Source organism: Aspergillus melleus (genome assembly GCF_016097325.1).
Source record: "Aspergillus melleus strain CBS 546.65 chromosome Unknown contig3, whole genome shotgun sequence".
Lineage (NCBI taxonomy): Eukaryota > Fungi > Ascomycota > Eurotiomycetes > Eurotiales > Aspergillaceae > Aspergillus > Aspergillus melleus.
Window position 1 is genome coordinate 4,514,895 of NW_025763372.1, and position 18,509 is coordinate 4,533,403.

At 50.9% G+C, this 18,509-nt stretch overlaps 4 protein-coding genes across 4 annotated transcripts; 3 read left to right on the forward strand and 1 right to left on the reverse strand.

Annotated features, from left to right (window-relative positions):
- Window positions 1–356: 356 nt before the first annotated feature.
- Window positions 357–1,976, reverse strand: LDX57_006598 (uncharacterized protein; the record flags this gene model as incomplete). The annotated part of the gene is made up of 1 exon (XM_046088313.1): window positions 357–1,976. The coding sequence occupies one exon, from the start codon at window positions 1,974–1,976 to the stop codon at window positions 357–359; it is 1,620 nt and encodes a 539-aa protein (XP_045944283.1).
- Window positions 1,977–3,551: 1,575 nt separating this feature from the next.
- On the forward strand, window positions 3,552–6,293 carry orlA (putative alpha,alpha-trehalose-phosphate synthase subunit Tps2; the record flags this gene model as incomplete). Its single annotated transcript, XM_046088314.1, has 2 exons — window positions 3,552–3,947; window positions 4,017–6,293. 2 exons carry the CDS (start codon window positions 3,552–3,554, stop codon window positions 6,291–6,293), a joined length of 2,673 nt encoding a protein of 890 aa, XP_045944284.1.
- Window positions 6,294–7,319: 1,026 nt separating this feature from the next.
- On the forward strand, window positions 7,320–8,774 carry LDX57_006600 (putative MFS monocarboxylate transporter; the record flags this gene model as incomplete). The annotated part of the gene is made up of 1 exon (XM_046088315.1): window positions 7,320–8,774. The coding sequence occupies one exon, from the start codon at window positions 7,320–7,322 to the stop codon at window positions 8,772–8,774; it is 1,455 nt and encodes a 484-aa protein (XP_045944285.1).
- An 8,488-nt stretch (window positions 8,775–17,262) lies between these two features.
- Window positions 17,263–18,239, forward strand: LDX57_006601 (PDGFA associated 1 family protein; the record flags this gene model as incomplete). The annotated part of the gene is made up of 3 exons (XM_046088316.1): window positions 17,263–17,311; window positions 17,460–17,527; window positions 17,631–18,239. 3 exons carry the CDS (start codon window positions 17,263–17,265, stop codon window positions 18,237–18,239), a joined length of 726 nt encoding a protein of 241 aa, XP_045944286.1.
- Between the last annotated feature and the right edge of the window lie 270 nt (window positions 18,240–18,509).

Consider the following 18,509-nt stretch of genomic DNA (forward strand, 5'->3'; position numbering starts at 1 on the left):
GCACTATCGCACTCGAGCTCTAGTCTCCGGGCCTCCATTTCCTTAGAACTGGCTCTTGCTCTTGGATACCTACTACTTTGTCTGTTTTGAGTCGGGATACCCTAATCCTTTGGCATTTTCTACCGTGTTACACCATCCTCGTCTTGTTTTATTTTGATAGCAAGCGGGCGTTCTTTCTGCTAGTACTGTTCTTCCTTAATGTAATGTAATTATCTACTTATTTGCTGCCTTTGAATGGGTTGACTGTCCTGCCCACTGGATATAAAGGGACACTGGAATATGTCTATACTATCATGGCCCCAATGAGAACCCTATCGAGATGTGTATAGTAGTCACGGAAGTAAATCTGGATGTGTCTATTTCACAATGGAGGTTGCAGCTGAACCTCTAACAGCAGAGGCGATACGGGCACGCACTCGACTGAAGTCATCAAAGTTAGCCCGCAGAGCGTGCACCAGCAGACTCTCACCGGGACGACCATCGTTTGCAGTCTTGTGGGTGTCCAACGACGCCCTGATCAAGCTATATGCCTGCGCAAATGCGGCTTGGAGGTCCCGCGTGCGCGTGCATGAGCGGCCGAGATCATTCATATAATTAGCCGGGTCTTGGATGCAAAGCCGCGAAGCCGTGGGCAGATTGCGCCTGGATGCGGCGGTTCTTTTGAGATTGACGAGGGCTCGTTGGCCACGGAGGTAGGCAGGCATGCCATCGGGCTCGTATTCCTTGCTGGCGGACTTGACGGTCTCGGCGTTGAAGCAGCCCGGAGGGTCGACGGAGATTCCCGTGGTGGTTAGATCGACCGTAGTACCGTAGAACTGAAGAAAGCCAAGGAGTTGCTCCCCGAGACTGCCGCCCGATACCCGAAACCGCCCGTGATTGGTCTTCAGGAAGCTGACGAGGAGCATCACGAGAGCGTCTGGGCTGATTGAGAGGTTGTGGCTGCCGAATACAAACCGCGACTCGAGTACTAGACGGAGAGTCATGTATAGTGGCCGGACCGAGGGGTACTCGGCGTGGTAATCCCGGATATACTCGATGGAAGCAGGGGGGGCCTCGCCACAACGGAACTGTAGACTGAGTCCAGTGGGGCGGTGGATAGCTGTCAAGATCGAGTTTCGTTTACCGACTATATGCACCCGATCTCCAAATGTTGAGCTCCGGCGAAGGGCATCCTCGACGTTGCGAAGCAGGTCGGCGTAAGTCTGAAGCACTTGCGGTCGGGTAGCGCTGGGCTTCCGATCTCTCTCAACTGACCGGGCCGAGTCGGGTACCGGCAAGACGAATTCCAAGTCCGAATGGCTCATAGCAAGTCCGGTCCTCCAAGGCCCGATCAGGCGAGGGGAGCGAGGTACAATGTCTGCGAGAAGACCGTGCACTTCCGCGACTACTTGCGCCACATGACTTCGCTCTTGGGATGTGGGAGACAGGTACTTGTCCAGCGCGCGCACCTCTGCATCTAGCTGCGAGATGCCGTCGAGCTGCGCGTGGTTTGGTCCTCCCACGTAAACCATCCATGGCGACTGTTCCGGGCGGTTTCGTTTCGCATTTGCGGCCCACCGTACCCGCTCATCCCCCCATTCCGGCGACTGAGCGGCAGTAGTGCTTCGTCTGAGAGCCTTCTTTTTGGCAGACCCAGGCGGTCTTGAAGCCGAGACAGGTCGGGGGTTGACGGCTGGGAGTGGTGGTTGTTCCTCCGGGACCACGGCGGGTTTTTCCAGGAGGGAATGTTCCTCGGGATGATCCTTGAGAATTATTTTACGGATCAACCCATTTCGATTCTGCAATCGGTGCGCTTCAAGAGTCTTCTGGAGGCTGTTGTTGAATATCGCCGAGTCCTTCGAATAAGGGCCAGGCCCGTGAGTCTCAAGGCGAGGCGTCGACGAGGAATAACGAAGGGAAAGGCGAAAAGGCGACCGAATCAATGGCGTTGAAAGGGGGGAGAGAAATGTGCGTTTAGCGAAGAGGGAATCGCGCATGGTCGCGCGATCAGCCAAGCAGCGCAGTACGCATTGCGGATGGATGGTCACAGTCCGGGACATAAACCGGAGGCAGCGGGAAAACGAGAGAAAATTCGAATTCAGATGAGATATTAACTTGAGAAGCAAGGTAGGTGGCAAAGAAGGTGACAGGTGGTGACAAGTGCTGGATGGAGGAAGGACCGTCACCACATCATAATCATCGCCATGACCGTCGTGAAGTCGATCGCCCGTCAGTCTTCTGAGCGGAAGATTTGCTCTTCCTCGTTCTGCCTGGAGACTCAGTCACATGTCATTTCTGCCTCAGGCATGAACAAAGGGTCCGATATCACGGGATCTGGGCCAGCCCTAAGCCGATGAGGATGAGGTAATCAAGATCAAGATCAAGATCAGTCGCGACCTGTCACATTGGGCTGTTGGTTCTCTGGTCAGTATGGAGTACGGAGTACAAGGTACAGAAGTCAGAAGTCAGAAGTCAGAAGTAGTTGATATGACATGTTGGTATTATGCAACGGCCAAGTCGACGCTTATCATGACCCTGAGAGTGTTGGCAATGGCAAGCCTGTCAAACCATGACGTAGGATGCTCGGAGAAGGTCGATTCTCTTCTTCTTCTCCCACTTTTTCTAGCGTCGTCATCATCGGAACATCATCGACTAATTCTCCTGATCCAGGGATTGTCCGGTTCCCCATAGGAACTTCCACTGTCGCGTCCACTTGCTTGGGAGTGTTCCTCATTGCGGCGGGCTTTAAAGAGACCATGAATGACCACGACGGGAATTGGGAATTTCTGGCAACCAATCAATGAAATCTGTGGATCTTTGTCTTTGAAATTGAGTAGATACCCAAGATCTGACCTAGCCACGACCAGCGTGGAATGCGTACTGCACCCTACTACATACTCCGGTGGTACTCAGTAAGTCCGACTGGCGTGGATTCCTCAGGCTCTCACCGCCTGGACCAATCCATTCCGCGCCCCGCCTTGAGTCCTTTTGGCTTCTTCCCTGCTGTTGCCCAAATTCCCCAGTCGCTCGTTGTCCACCTCGCCTTCTCTCGCCCGTCGGGAAAAGCGGGTGTGTGCTGTGCCTGCCGGTCAGAAAGCCTGCTTGTGTGTGAGTGTCCAACAATCCAAGAGAAATAGGCAGAGGATCCCGGTGAAAGTGAGAAATACTACCTTTCTTTACCTACCTGCACTATGTGTCGCTATCTCTCTTATCTATCTTAACACCCCGAATAACCATTCCAGCTTTCACACCTTTCCCCCTTCTTGTTATCTCACCTCCTATCATACAATTTGCTTTGATTCCTCTCGGTCCATCTGGCCTATCTTGATTCTACCTTACCATCCTTTCCTAGCTATTGTGCTACAATCCTTACCGTCCATCCATCCACCGCCTCACTTGTTCTTGATTGTTGAGCATGTGAAGAACATCCCCAAGATTGGAAACACGACGAAACATGCATGAGTTTGACTGACCGAGGAAGCTCTTCAGAACCAATCATTCTTGTTGACCATCGTCAATTCGTTCCCTGCGTCGCTCTCTATCTCGTCATCGCTATCTGATCCGGTTCCGTCATGAACCCCTCCAAGCACGGCACTGCCGGCCGCTCACCCGCTGAACAACCACCCTCAGTGTTGATAGGAGCCAGCATGGACTCCCCGGGCATGGATTCCGGCCCGAATGTTTCCCGTGCTACCTTGATTCCGGAAAACTCGTCTACTACCCCTGAAAACCCTCGAGATAAGCAATGGTCAGACTCCGATCTCATCTCCCCCGCCACTCCGGCCCAGGCAGCCAAGGATGCGAAATCCGGATCGGAGCTGCTACGTCGATTGAGCCTTAGAGGCAACCCCCCCGTGCTGGAGGCACATCCCCGAGAACAGTATCCGAGTCTCAACCTGAGTGGGCGAATCATCAGCGCGGCTTTCTGCATTCCTTACAAGCTGTATCTTCGAACGGGTCATGACTGGGTACGTCATGTCTCCCTTGTGCCGCGCTCGCGAACTAGATATTTGAAGACGAACTAATCTAGCTTGCAGGAGCTTAAAACCCGCCCGGGAACATCTGCCCTTTTCGACTCGTTTGCATATCTCGGTTCCAATGAGACACGGTGGTCCCATACGCTCGTTGGCTGGACTGGCGAAGTTGAACCGATTCATGATACCGCTCCCTCTCTAGAGCAGATTCCTCCCAACGCCAACGGTGTCAATGGCGCCTCTGTGCCTCTCAATAAGGCGGCGGCGCCGGTGCCCGTAGATACCACTCATCGACCACCCAGTCACCCTCTCGTGGAGGGGGTTTCGATCGGCCCGGAAGATCGGGAACGGCTTGATAGACGGTTAGCATCCAGTCGATATGGCAAAATTGCACCAGTCTGGCTCACGCCTGAATCCGAAATGCCCGAGGACACAATAACGCTATCGGATCAGGGCCGGTGGAGACGGTATGCGGAACGGGAGCTCTACCCTCTACTTCATTACAAGCAGCACGGCCCTACCGACGGGCGATCGGAGCGGACATGGTGGGCAGATTATGTTCGCATGAACCGGCTATTTGCGGATCGGATCGCCCAAGAGTACCGGGAGGGCGACATTGTCTGGATTCACGACTACCACCTGTTCCTACTCCCCAGTATGCTGCGGCAAAGGATCCCCAATATCTATATCGGCTTCTTCTTGCATGCTCCCTTCCCAAGCAGCGAATTCATGCGCTGCCTGGCTAAACGCAAGGAGGTTCTCACGGGCGTCCTGAGCGCGAATATGCTAGGGTTCCAAACGTTCTCTTATTCCCGTCATTTCTCCTCGTGCTGCACTCGTGTTCTTGGGTTCGATTCGAACTCCGCCGGGGTCGACGCGTATGGTGCTCATGTGGCCGTGGACGTGTTCCCCATCGGCATCGATGCGAAGGCGATCCAGAAGATTGCTTTCGGGCCCCCGGACATTGAGAAAGCTGTCGTGGGGATCCGCAAGTTGTACGCCGGGAAGAAGATCATTGTCGGTAGAGACCGGCTGGATAGTGTTCGAGGTGTCACCCAAAAGCTGCAGGCCTTCGAATTGTTCTTGGAGCGATATCCCGAATGGCGCGACAAGGTTGTGCTCATCCAGGTGACCAGTCCCACTAGCGTTGAGGAGGAAAAAGAGGAGAACAAGATTGCCGGCCAGATCTCCAACATGGTCTCGACCATCAATGGTCGTTTCGGCTCTTTGAGCTTCGCACCCGTCAAGTACTATCCCCAATATCTATCCCAGCAAGAGTACTTCGCGTTGCTGCGGGTCGCGGATGTAGGTCTGATCACCACCGTCCGTGACGGCATGAACACGACCAGTCTGGAATACATCATTTGTCAACAAAACAATCATAGTCCTTTGATCCTGTCCGAATTCTCCGGAACAGCCGGGACCCTGTCAAGTGCGATTCACATCAACCCTTGGGATACTGCGGGTGTGGCAGGGGCCATTAGCCAAGCTTTGGAGATGGCGCCGGAGCAAAAGCAATCCCAGCATACAAAGCTCTACAACCACGTCATTTCAAATACCGTGTCGTCTTGGTCTCAGCAGTTCCTCACGCGCCTGCTGACCAACCTTTCCTCATTTGATCAATCCGTGGCGACTCCGGCGCTCGACCGGGCCAAACTGTTGAAGCAGTACCGCAGAGCGCGGAAGAGGCTCTTCATGTTTGACTACGACGGAACGCTGACACCGATCGTCAAAGACCCCCAGGCCGCAATCCCGTCGGACCGAGTCCTCCGGACCATCAAATCGCTGGCCGCCGATCCTCGCAACGCCGTTTGGATCATCAGTGGACGAGACCAGGCCTTTCTTGACGAGTGGATGGGTCATATCCCCGAGCTGGGATTGAGTGCCGAGCATGGCTGTTTCATTCGCAAGCCACGCTCGGATGATTGGGAGAATCTGGCGGAGCGGTCTAACATGGGATGGCAGAGGGAGGTCATGGAAACCTTCCAGCACTACACCGAGCGGACGCAAGGATCTTTCATCGAACGGAAGCGGGTGGCACTCACGTGGCATTACCGCCGTGCGGACCCCGAGTACGGCGCATTCCAGGCTCGCGAATGTCGCAAGCATCTGGAAGAGACGGTTGGGAAAAGATGGGAGGTTGAAGTGATGGCCGGAAAGGCGAATTTGGAAGTGCGACCGACCTTTGTCAACAAGGGGTTCATTGCCACTCGATTGGTGAATGAATATGGAACTGGCCCTGGAAAGGCCCCCGAGTTCATCCTTTGCTCGGGTGATGACTTCACAGACGAAGGTAAACTCATTCCCTCTTCTATCACTCTTAGTTGCCTGATTGACTGACGTGCTGGGTATAGATATGTTCCGGGCCCTTGCAAAGTTCGACCTTCCGCCAGACCATGTCTTTTCAGTGACCGTTGGAGCTAGTTCGAAACAGACAGCCGCTAGCTGGCATCTCCTCGAGCCTGCCGATGTTATTGAAACGGTCACGATGTTGAACAGCAGCGCTAAGCAAGAATATTAATCTTTGTTTGAGCGAACTCTGAGATCCCCGGATGCCCGTCGTGACTAGTTTCATGTGGCTTCATTCTCCTCCCCTTGTCCCCCCACTTTTCTTTTTTCTTTTTCTATCTTAATTCCCTTTCGTTCTTAATCATGTTCATAGAAAGCCATTTGGAACGTCGTGCAGCTGGAGACTGTTGTATGTACCTAAAGAGTATAGAGCCCGGAATGGGTAGTAAAAAAAAGATCGGAAGTCCGAAGTGTTGAATGCCAGGCGCGAAAGTGATGCATCTCATGCCAATCTAGAAGCCAGATATGTAAAACAGTACAGCCAGGTGGACTCGACAAAGTATGGGGAAAATGCGGAGGTGACGCCATCTCCCCGGCGGCCCGCAAAACCAGGCACCTTCGGCACACGCTTCCGAGGCCATCCTTGCTCTCTCGGTCTTTGCTGCGAACTCCGGAGAGTAGATTCCTGACTGCCCTGCCGTCTCCACCGAGGGGGCACATTATGAGTAATAATAATGGCAATCAGTGACTACGAGCTAACGCGGTGTTCTGCAAATCCCGATTCTTGACTCATTCGACTTTTTTTCTTTATCTATGCAGAGAATGCACCACGAGAGATTATGGGTTTGTGCATCAGTGCCTAATGCCTAGGGTTAGCCATTCTCTCCCTATCTCTTGTTCTCTTTTCTTTTTCTAGCAAATTGTTTCCTAATCTCAAGTATCTGTCTCTTGTTGAGAGTTTTGGTCATCAAAATTCAGTTCTCACCATTGAGTAACGGTTTGGTTTCGCCTATTCGCTCAGCTTTCCTTCTGCGACATTGCCTCTAAGCTATTTATCTCGTCCTGCGCACGGCCATCATGGGTGCCCCGTTGTCGCACGACGGTCTGCCCGAGTCCACACCTGGGGCAGAGAAAACCTGGAACTCGCCTCTAGATGAAACAATAAGCGAGGAGCACGCTCCCACTCGAGCAAACCCCGACGATGAGGAATCGAGCTTCGACGAGTGTCGACCGAAAGAGCTTTCCAAGACTACTACTCACGGTAGTCACGCCGGGACGCTGGCGGGGAGGACGCTCTCCCTCGTCCGCACGAGAGAGTCGGGCAAGGATATTGGCCCTGCCCCCGACGGCGGCCTCGCGGCCTGGATTCAAGTAGGCCTGGGGCATTTTGTCATCTTCAACACATGGGGTTACATCAATAGCTTCGGCGTCTTCCAAACCTACTATACCGAGCAGCTGGGACGGCCGCCATCCGACATATCGTGGGTGGGAAGTATCCAGATTTTCCTCCTCTTCTTCATTGGCACATTTTCCGGTCGTGCTACGGATGCCGGATACTTCAAGGTCACTCTGGCCATGGGAGCTTTGTTGGAGTTGTTTTGCATCTTCATGACCTCGTTGTGCACTGAATACTGGCAGTTGTTCCTGGCCCAGGGTGTCGGACAAGGAATCGGCTGCGGACTCATGTTTTGCCCGACCATTGCCCTGATTCCCACCTATTTCACCACCAAACGTGCCATCGCCATGGGCATCGTGGCATCCGGGTCCGCAACGGGAGGCCTCGTGTTCCCGGCCGTGGTCATGCGCCTGCTCCCCCAGGTCGGGTACGGGTGGACCATGCGGACCTTGGGGTTCATCTCCCTTGCGACGTTGGCCCCGTGCCTGATCTTCTTAAAACAACGGCTGCCACCGCGCCGGAGCGGTCCTCTGGTGGAGCTCTCAGCCTTCAAGGAATTGCCGTATGTGCTTTTTGCCATCGGCATGTTCCTCAACTTCTGGGGCATCTATGTCGGGTTCTTCTATATCGGCAGCTTCGGACGCAACATCATCGGCGTGTCCCAGTCGACCTCGATCGATGTGCTCCTGGTCATGAACGGCGTTGGCTTGCTCGGCCGGCTCATCCCCAATCTCATGGCCGATTGGTATTCCGGGCCTCTAAACATGCTGATCCCCTTCAGCCTAGCCACCGCCGTCGTTTCGTATTGCTGGGCCGCGGTGAATAGCCAAGGGGGTCTGTATGCATTCAGCGTCTTCTACGGCCTGTCGGCTGCCGGGATCCAGTCCCTCTTCCCAGCCACGCTGAGCACGCTCACGACGGACTTGAAGAAAACCGGGGTCAGGATGGGCATGGTGCTGAGTGTCGTGGCCGTCGCCGCTCTCATCGGCTCCCCGATTGCGGGCGCATTGATTGAACGGGGGGATGGTCAGTACCTGTATGCGCAAATGTTCATGGGCAGTGCGATCATCGCCGGGACGCTGACCCTGGTGGCGTCGCGCGTGGCCCGGTTGGGGTTTGCGTGGCAGCGAGCGTGAGCAGGTCCTCTTAAAGGAGAAGAATGTATATCAGTTATCGACAGCACTTGAGATACAAACATACATACGGAGCTGGCCTACTCTGCTCCGGTACTACCTTCCAGCTCTAGCCGGCAAGGATCAACGACTTGGCCAGGGCCAGAACCTCGTAAACATAGCCGTCATTCTCACCATTTACAAATGACACAAATGTTAGAAAGAATAAAGGTGATCTGTGCCACATCCGAGGTTTCCCTGGCAACGTTGGGCCCTAATGACGTGACAGTCCAGTGCTCGGACTCATTTCTACCCCGCAAACACCTGGCGTTGGCTCTCCACGATCATCGCCTGCAGCCATCGCAGCCATTGCTTTATCGCCATTCATGAGTCGAGATTACGCTCAGCGCCGTCTCCTGAACTGGCTGGATGCGATTGTCCCCGATTCCGGCAGTCAATTGTCCGAGCGGCCATACAAGCGTTTGAGACTGGATAACAAAGAGCATGTCCATGACGAGTGCTCTGGGCAGATGCTAATCGGAGATCGAATAGCACATTTTCAAACGTCCCCAGACTCTGGTTCACGTTCCATAGCTTTGTTATCGAAATTGTCAAACATGCCCTGACCGGAGGAAGATGGGGAGGGACAAGAACATGGACGAGTGGCGGGCGGTTTGGGATTTCAGGTAGAGCTCACTCCTCGCTCTGCTTGTCGGAAAGCTTCTGCTCTAGACAATGATTCTCCAGTCTCTTGGTTGCCCTCTGCCTCGAGTCGATCATCGTCAAAGGTCTCGTTCAAGGCTTCGAACATTACGCGCGACTCATCTTTCATCAAGCAGTTGCGCAATGCAGAGCTTGAGGAGACTGGATTTCTGGGAGCGGACCTTCGCACTGATACGAAATCGAGATTACTTGACGCGTTAATCACGGAATTGGAGAAGATAGTCGGTGGCTTTGAGATCCTTCCAAGGGACCTCCAAGATGATGTACGAACCTGTTTCATGAACAATTGCTTTATCTACTCTTACATAACCATGGCTGTATTATCCACAGCTCGCAGACCAACGTTCGATCGCATCCTGGAATTTTGGAGATAGTCCCGACTTTAAAAAGTCACAATTGCCTGATGTACGCACTGTGCGGAAGATTTATGACCTTGCAGGGAGGTGTTTCAAAAACAACCATCCTGAATCGTCTTGGAATAATGACGTGCACTCGCGTATTCTAGATTGGGTTCTTCGAGACGGTCCCGGCGGGGATGATCTTTTAGATTATCGGTGCTGGTATGCACTGCTTCTTTTTTCTTGAAGCACTGATTTGAAAGTGGGCTAATCACCTTGCAGCCTTACAGCCCAGATTGTCCCGGAACATCAATCTCTCAAATTGCCCAGCAAGATGGTGGACTATTGCATTTACATCCAGTCCGAGGCAACGTCGCCACAATACCAGGCAATCCAATCCCTCTGCAAATATCGTCCGGCAATGTCAATCAACCACACAGACTGGGCCGATTTGACAAAGTATTCTATCACTGTCTCCATAGAAACCAAAGGCTCAAGTATAGGATACGAAACCGCACTGCTACAGGTGGCCACATGGCACTCCGCCTAGTGGCGGAGTTTGCACTGGGATTCTGATGACGATAATTTGACACCCTCCGGGGAGATCGAATTTTTGCCTGGCATTGTCGTGATGCAGCATCACTGGTGGTTCGTGCCGACTGCAATAAAGCAGAGCGGCAAAGCGCAGACGTTTGAACGACTGTTATTAGGAGAGACTGAGTCGATACTTGGCATCTACAAGCTTTTCATATTTCTTCAGAAACTGGTTAACTGGACTAGGGACCAGTACTGGGTGGCATTTCAAGCCAGCGTTTTGGGTCTTTGACCACTATATGAGCCGCTATGAAATAACGTTATGTACGGCTTACCCAAACGGCAAACACTGAGTCGCTTGGAACCAGGTCGTACTGCAGCAACTACTATGTATTGATTGGAAAGGAGACCGTATTGGCTGAGCTGATGCCGATTCTGGTGGCTCCAACAGCATACTCTCCATCAGACTATATCTCTAAGCGTGCTGGAGGACTGGTCTCCTGGTCATCTCATGCGAAGCACATCGGCCAACGGGTGGTTATTATTGATTGCCTCCCGCCCACCGTCGCCACCGTGCCAGCTGATATCTTGCAGAATGTTCTCTTCTTTCTGCTCCGCCCAGTCGCTCCTACAGTAGCGTTCGGGTGACCCATATCCTGCAGCGCTCCACCCAATGCCAGCTCTACTCGCGCAGTGATTCGGCACGATGTCTTCCCGTTCGCGGGCACGGGGCCATGGGCCATTCTCATTTTGCTCTGGATCAATGAAGTGGTAGGATTTGGGCGTGGCGAACGAGAAGCAGCCACCTCGGTATCGAAAACCGAAACTGAAGATGGGGTGCAAGAACGGAGCAAAATCCATTCTCTGCGGAGCTTGCAGCAATGGGACTGAAAGCTTACAGGATCACGCTGCTCACGATAGAATCTCCACATGATTATATTCTCCTTAGATCCACATTCTACACCGAGACAGAAATTTTGACATCAGACAACAATTCTTTACTAGACTATCTTCATTGCTCTCCCAGGATCAGCCATCCTTACCTATCACGAATAATACTCGACCCGGATTAGTCTCAATTCCGCTGTCCAATAATTCTCCTCTATGACGTGGATTAGAACATGAGTCTTTAGGCAGCCGAGAGTTCTTGTACATGCGATATTTCCAATGGGACCTTCATCGTCAACGAAAATAATGAGAGCTATTCCTGCAAGGCCTCTCGAATCAACTTGGAGTTTTTTATCAAGAAACTAAAAACTGCAGACATTGATTTGAGAATCCCTAGGACGAGTATACCATTGTGCTAATTCGATGCACAGAAGATGATATCGGAATGTTCCGAGAACAGCCAAACGATATTGTCCTAGCAAGATTAGCCAAATCGAACAAAGTCGTGAATTGTTGCACTCTCACTCCATAGAAAAAGTCCACAAACTGCTCGGTTGTATCCGCTGGCAAAGATTCAACCCGATCTAGAATCATATTCTCGTTGCGTTTCGTAAGATAAAACCTCAACATATGATCACGCTGATACTGTAGCTGTTGAACTCTAGGCTGGGCATGCGTACTTTCATACCATTGACCCAAGGTTTTCCTGGTATCATCGCTGTAAACAACCAGCATGCCTATACAACGAGACCCCATATAGCCAACGTGAAGGCTTCTAATATCCTTCAACCAGGCCTGGGATGCGAAGCCACCGAATGGGGAAATGTTCAAACGGTATGTCATATCGGGTTCTGGTAATGTCCTTGGCATATAACGATGCGGCGTCGGTTTAAGAGCGGACTTGTGCGGACGAGAGGCAGCGCCTACGCTAGTAAACCCGAAGCCCGTAACGCCCGGAGATCTATCGTAATATAAGCCCAGGATGTCACCGTCATCCGCTCCAAAGATGGCTTTTGTGCCCGTCTCGGCAGGCGGAAAATATGTACCAAGGACATATGCTCTCTCCTTGCTTGTTGTGACCTAAAGTCTACCTTCAGCATAAGAATATCATCACATCGAGTGAACATACAGTCAGATAGGGCTTCAGCATGTGATCGTTTTGATGCCAAAAAACAGTAATCGAGCGTACAGTCTCTGCGGGACCAAATTGGATATGAACGGCACAGCCGTTCTGTTGCCCATACCAATTTGACCGGGGCGAATCCGAGCAGGAGCGAAAATGAGTTCCGAAGCCAACCATTCCCTTTTCGGAACAAAACGCAGTGAGGCCGTATAGGCGGGACCTATCCTCAAATAATGGGATATATGCCATATACCTCTGAGAGGTGGTTGCGAAGTCGAAATGTCGCGGCCAACAGTGAAATGACTGGCCACAAAGAGAATGCAGCTGAATCCACGGCGGCGGGGTTACCCATAAGAAATCGTGTCCAAAGCCCGGATTGTTGCGACAGGAGATATAGGAGATTTTGAGGGCCTGGGTTATTATCATCAGCTTGAAATCTTCACTTCATTCGAGAACGGTCCGTACATCCCACTCAAAGTCCACAGTAAGTGGTGTCTGAGGGTACATGATACCAACGAACTCAGTATCTTCAGCCCTTGAGCGCTCTATGATCGCGGGATCGGGTTGAGCCTCTGTGGAGAAACCTATCCTTCGAAGCCCATAATTTCCAAGTACAAAAACGAAAGCCGTAATAGACGATGGGATTGGCACTTTGAAGAAGGACGAGCTTTTATATCCGTAGAAAGTGTCCCCGGCCCGAATACCGCAGATATACGTCCCGTCCAGAACACGCGTGACGTAGACAAGTATATCTCCAGAGAGGCGTATTGATGCACAGCCCGCCGCAAAAGTGGATGTTGGCCAGATATTCCATGCGGCCCGAAGTGCAAGCAAGCAGCGTACAGTACAAGGACTGATCAATTCCCAGATAATCGTAATCAGCTCGGTCGGAAGTCGGCCAAATCTCCCTAGTAGACCACGTAATGCAGTTTCTCCAGTGTCACCCTCATCGAAATTTGGAAAGAGTACTTGAATTGCTCTAGCCAGGGAGAGTCGGTGGGAATAGTTGTTTTGTGGAAGTCCACCCCGAATCAGTGGCGTCATAGCAAGACCCAGATCGTATAGCATGTTGATACTTGGCCGTGTCTCAAGTGCCCTCCAGCAAAGATTATGTATTGAAGGGGCCTTATTGGATCTAAGCCGCGGGTCGTCATGAAATACCATATTTAGGTCCTGTAGGGTGACTGTCTGATATTTCCCTTCGCATTTCATCGGGGGGGTCAAGACCAGAACCTGGTCTTGACCAGTTGGAACAACTGCACCGCATCAGTAGCAGGAGGATATTTGCTTGTATACAACATACTGGAGCGAAAGCACGCATTCCGAGCAAACCTTTCACCACATAACAAACAGTGCGGTATTCTTGTGTAGCGAAGGGGTGAATCCCTGATGTCCATAATTCACCGAAGAGTCAAAAAGGTCAGCAACTGAGTTCGAGTCAAACGGATATACAGGGAGGTGGGCTGCTGAGCTAAATCTATTTTCCCCACTTCCCGTCCAGGTCCCACAGTCTTAATTATAATCCAATGTCCAGAGCAGATATCTTTGCTGGACAAAATGGACGGCGACAGATGAGACACCGAGACTTACACATTTGTGGAGGCAGCGAACATGATACCTCCAATTGTCGAAACCTGAGGACGAATTTTGAACCTCCCGGAAGAGTGAGAGATCATCTTGATTATGTGGTGTCGCCTATAACCTCTGGGTCTTCCGCTGCGTCTCGAAGGACACGCTTCATTTGCCCATAAATCCCTGTGTCACTGCCTTTTCTTCGCGACCCCCCCGGAAAATTTACCCGACGCAGCCTGTTCACTCATGGCACCAATGACCGGTAGTATGGTGTAAAATACTTCCTTGCCGTGTGTTCAAAATCGATTTCGTCATCCACGATCCCTTTCTTAGCGTTAGCTAGTCTTTGGTCGTCGTCATAGTTCCAACAGTCAAAGTCTGTTGGCCCAATATCTTTGCCTGGCCCGTCATAATAGATACAAATCCAGAACAAGACCCAGAAGAAGGACTCCAAATCATGCCAGAAAGAATGTTTCTCTCCTAATAGCAACCCTATAGCCATAAATGCTCTTGTTCCAGTCTTACCCCTTGCGCCAGATGCTTGGTCTCTTTGCTCCCTGATAGCAAGGTCCAAATCGATCAGGAAAGCGGACCAGGAACAATTGTGCTCCTCCTCGTTGATGATCAGGTTGCCAGTAGAGATATCTCCCTGTAGAATCCCCGTTTTGGTGTGTAACGACTCATAACCTATTTAGAATCAACAGCTGAGATTCGGCATCATGGAAAATTATGGGGAGCCACCTTCGATACACGCCTCTAGTGCATTCAGAAGAGCGACGCGGGAACTTGCTTTATAAATGGACTTGCCGTAATCCCGAACACAAACACGACGATGGACACGGTTTTGTAATAGTTGATCATCCGAGGCGACCGGTGAGCACGAGCGAGTTCTCTTACCTGGTGGTAGAGATAACTCAGTATGACTGGATGACCTCTTCCGTCCGGATTTGACCTTTCTCGTACTGTCTTGACATGAAACGTCGCTAAGCTTAGAAATTTGAGAGCGAACTTGTCTCCAGTTAGAGGCTTTTGTCACATCAAGACTCTTCCGCATATTGTTGCGCACATCATCCATGTTGTTTTGTATTTTGACGGTCTGGTGATATAAATATCGCGCAACATTTATCACATTTTGTGTTTCGATGTTTTGCAGTATCTCGTTTTTTTTGCACGCTTTGGGTACTGCCACGAGTCTTTCACAATAATAGGTGTCTTGGTTTCGTCGTTCAGATGAGCCTTCCAACATGTAGTTGCTCTTTCAGCCACACAGAAGGACGGCTTTACAAGCTTTTCAAGAATCAGATGTTTCGCCCGTTCATCTCGATAAATTGAAATAAATCTTTTTTCATTTTCTGACGTGATGATGCTAAAATCAAAATCGAGCTGCTCGTTATCCATCAGAAGGAATCTCAGAATCGTTAATATAAATCGATGAGGTTTTGAATTAATGTTGAAAGACGATGATGTTATAATTCCGATGCGATCGAATTTCCAAAGACGCATAACAGATCCATATAAGATGAATCTTAGCACATATCGGCACGTATCTTGTGTGTTGAAGATTTTTTTCATATATCGGCCCAAGTCACGTCACGTGTTTGAAGTCGTATCAAGGTCGATTTTGCTTTTCAATTTTCCAAAAATCAGAATATGCGATTAGTGATATGAAGTCATTTTTTGGATTTTAATTATAGCAACATCTATCTTCCGTCTCGCCGAGGATCTTTTCAAAGGCTTAGAAGGACGGGCCAGGATGGTTCGAGCCTTTATCTCAGACGTATGGTTTGAAGCCAGCCTCAGTATGTTTTTAAACATGCGAGTAAGCCAGTTCAGAACATTCTTTTCTTGTGCATTCGAAGGCCAACCTTGCCATCCAGTCTTTTCGTGAAATAACGCATTATCCTCATGTTTACATTTCTGCAGAACGGCTGTCGTTATTGTCTGAAGGTTCTGGATGTTTTGAAAGAAGATCTCAAAAAAGTTGGGGACATCAATGAATATGGAGTCTAGCTTTTGTTTTAGCATAGTATCTGTGTATTTCCGTTGTTCAGAGGAATTTATAAAGCTATTTGTTGTATGAGAGTATGGCGTTTGATCAGAGAAAGATATGGGTTTAGGTGGGGGCGTGGTTTTGACAATAGTTGCATATATTCTGTTTTAGACAATGTCGTTTGCTGTTTTATTTCAAATTGTTTTTAACAACGGACGGAATCGGTCGATGTTGAACGTGTTTGAATTGATAACATAGTTCAGGTTGGAGAGATTATCCAAAAGGTTTCGACGGCCGGTCGCGGAGGGAAGTTGTTGGATATTTGGAAATGCGCGCAAAGCCGATGTGAGATCAAAGGTCAAGTTTCGAAGATCTGCGTGATCTGGATTAAGACAATTTATTTTAATTGCGTGAAAACAAAAATGATTTATTTTGAAGCTTGAACCGACTTATTGATTCTAATGATATTGTTAGGTCTAAATCTTCACAAGTTGTCTCGAAACTTTTTCGAAATGAGTTGAGCGTTTCTTCGATCGGTTGAATCTTGCCGATGTCGGGCTTCACAGAGCGGACCATTTGGTCAGTCTTTCAAAATGGTACGCTGTGGAGAAGGGATCCTTCATCATAATAATGCCTGAAGGTCAGTAAAATGTTGAGCAGCGCATCAGATTACTTCGGAACGAACGAGATCAGTGTTGAGCCCTGCGAGTTGTTGCTGTAAACGCTAGTAATCACGTGCCCCGGAACGGACTAAATAGGGGCCGTCAGATGATAAATAAGAGTCGTGTATTATACTCGCTGGAGAAAATGGTTTCCGTTAATCTTATCAGTACTCGATAAACTTCTTCGCTCTCTCATGCTCTGGATCCCTGCAGAGGTAATAGTAATCCAACCAGAATTCACGAGCAGCAGTATGATCCATATATACTTCGTACAAGAGAATACGCGGGTCATGTGTCAATCCAAAACATGTGATTGGCGGTTCGGATGAGGCAGCGAAGTGTGCCTGAGGTCCTCCACCCCGCCTGCTCTGGGAAATCCTCGGCGTGACTCCATCTTCGGTCTTTCTCCCCTCATCTGTTGCCCATTGAACGGAGCATTTGGAGTTGACGGCTTTCTACCGCTTGCTTGATACCTGTGGACTTTTGGTTTTGTCTCATCCGCATACCTACATGTCAGTGGCCTATCCTCCCTTCCCCGCCTCGGCGCTGCCCCTCGTTTACTAACGTCTTATACTCTTGCCTAGCTAGATCTCCTTTACCCCCCCCCCCCACCTTATCCCTCGACTTTTTTGGTTGGACCTTTCTTGGCCTCGCCTCGCATTTCAATACAAGTTCATACATCATGGCACCCCGTGGTCGTGGTGGAAAATTTTCCAAGCCCTCTCGAGGAGGTATGTGAAGCAAACAAGCAAATCTCAAAAAACCACAAACACAAACAAAAGCCAAACGCCGACACCCCCCTCGAGCAGGGGTCCGAATCTACCTAAGTAGACGACACGGAAAGCGCTGACGGATGCATGTCTGGTTGGAACCTATAAGGTGGAAAACATTTTAGTCGTGATGTGCAGCCGGTGGATAAAGATGGGAACCGCGTGGGCATGTGGAGGGTATGTTCCTGTTTATGATCATGTTCAAGAACTATGTTTCTTTCCCCAGCCCTGAACTTGAACAACTTCTAACGATCTGGTCTTTCGAATCGTCCTGCTCTAGGAACCCGAGGAGGACCCTGATACGTCGTCGAACGAAGAAGGCAACGAATCAGAGGAGGAGTCGAGTTCAGACGAAGGACCCAACGACCAGGCCGACGGCGGTGCCAGCTCCTCCGCGGCACCGGAGCTGACGCGCGAAGAGCGTCGCGCGGCCGCCAAAGCAAAGAAACAAGCAGCGATAGCGAGACGACAGAAAGTGCAACCGGGGGACCTGCCACCATCCGACTCGGAGTCCGATGATGAGAACAACAACGGAGGAGACGAAGACCTACCCGCCAACCCCAACCACACAGCCAAGTCCCGCTCGCAGCTCAGCGGCGACGCGCCCGAGAAGGTCGCCAAGGATCCGTCGCAACTGTCTCGACGGGAACGCGAGGCCGTGGAGGCTCAGCAGGCGCGAGAGCGCTATATGAAGTTGCACGCGGAGGGCAAGACCGACGAGGCGCGCGCCGATCTGGCGCGGTTGGCCCTGGTGCGGGAGAAACGGGAGCAGGACCGGTTGCGCAAGGAGGCCGAGAAGGAGGAGAAGGCCGAGTTGGCCAAGGCACGGGCGGAAGAACGAGAGGCGAAGTTGAGCGGGAAGAAGAAGGGTGCGCCTAAGAAGAAATAAATGATTTGGAATGGTGGCGGCTGGAGGGCTCCTTTACCTTCCGCCATGCCATATCTTTCCCAATAGAGATCACCACCCGACCATGTTGATGAACTATCTGCTTCCCTCGATCTATTTGAATTTTGGCAAACCCCGGGTGATTGGCCGGCCTCATAGCACGCTCATAATTTGGAACACATTCAAAAGACAGCTCGAGAGGATGGTCCTTTTTATGTCCAGTACTTCCTTCGGCCGATAAGTAGCGGAATGTAGAGTAGTCAGGGACTAAGG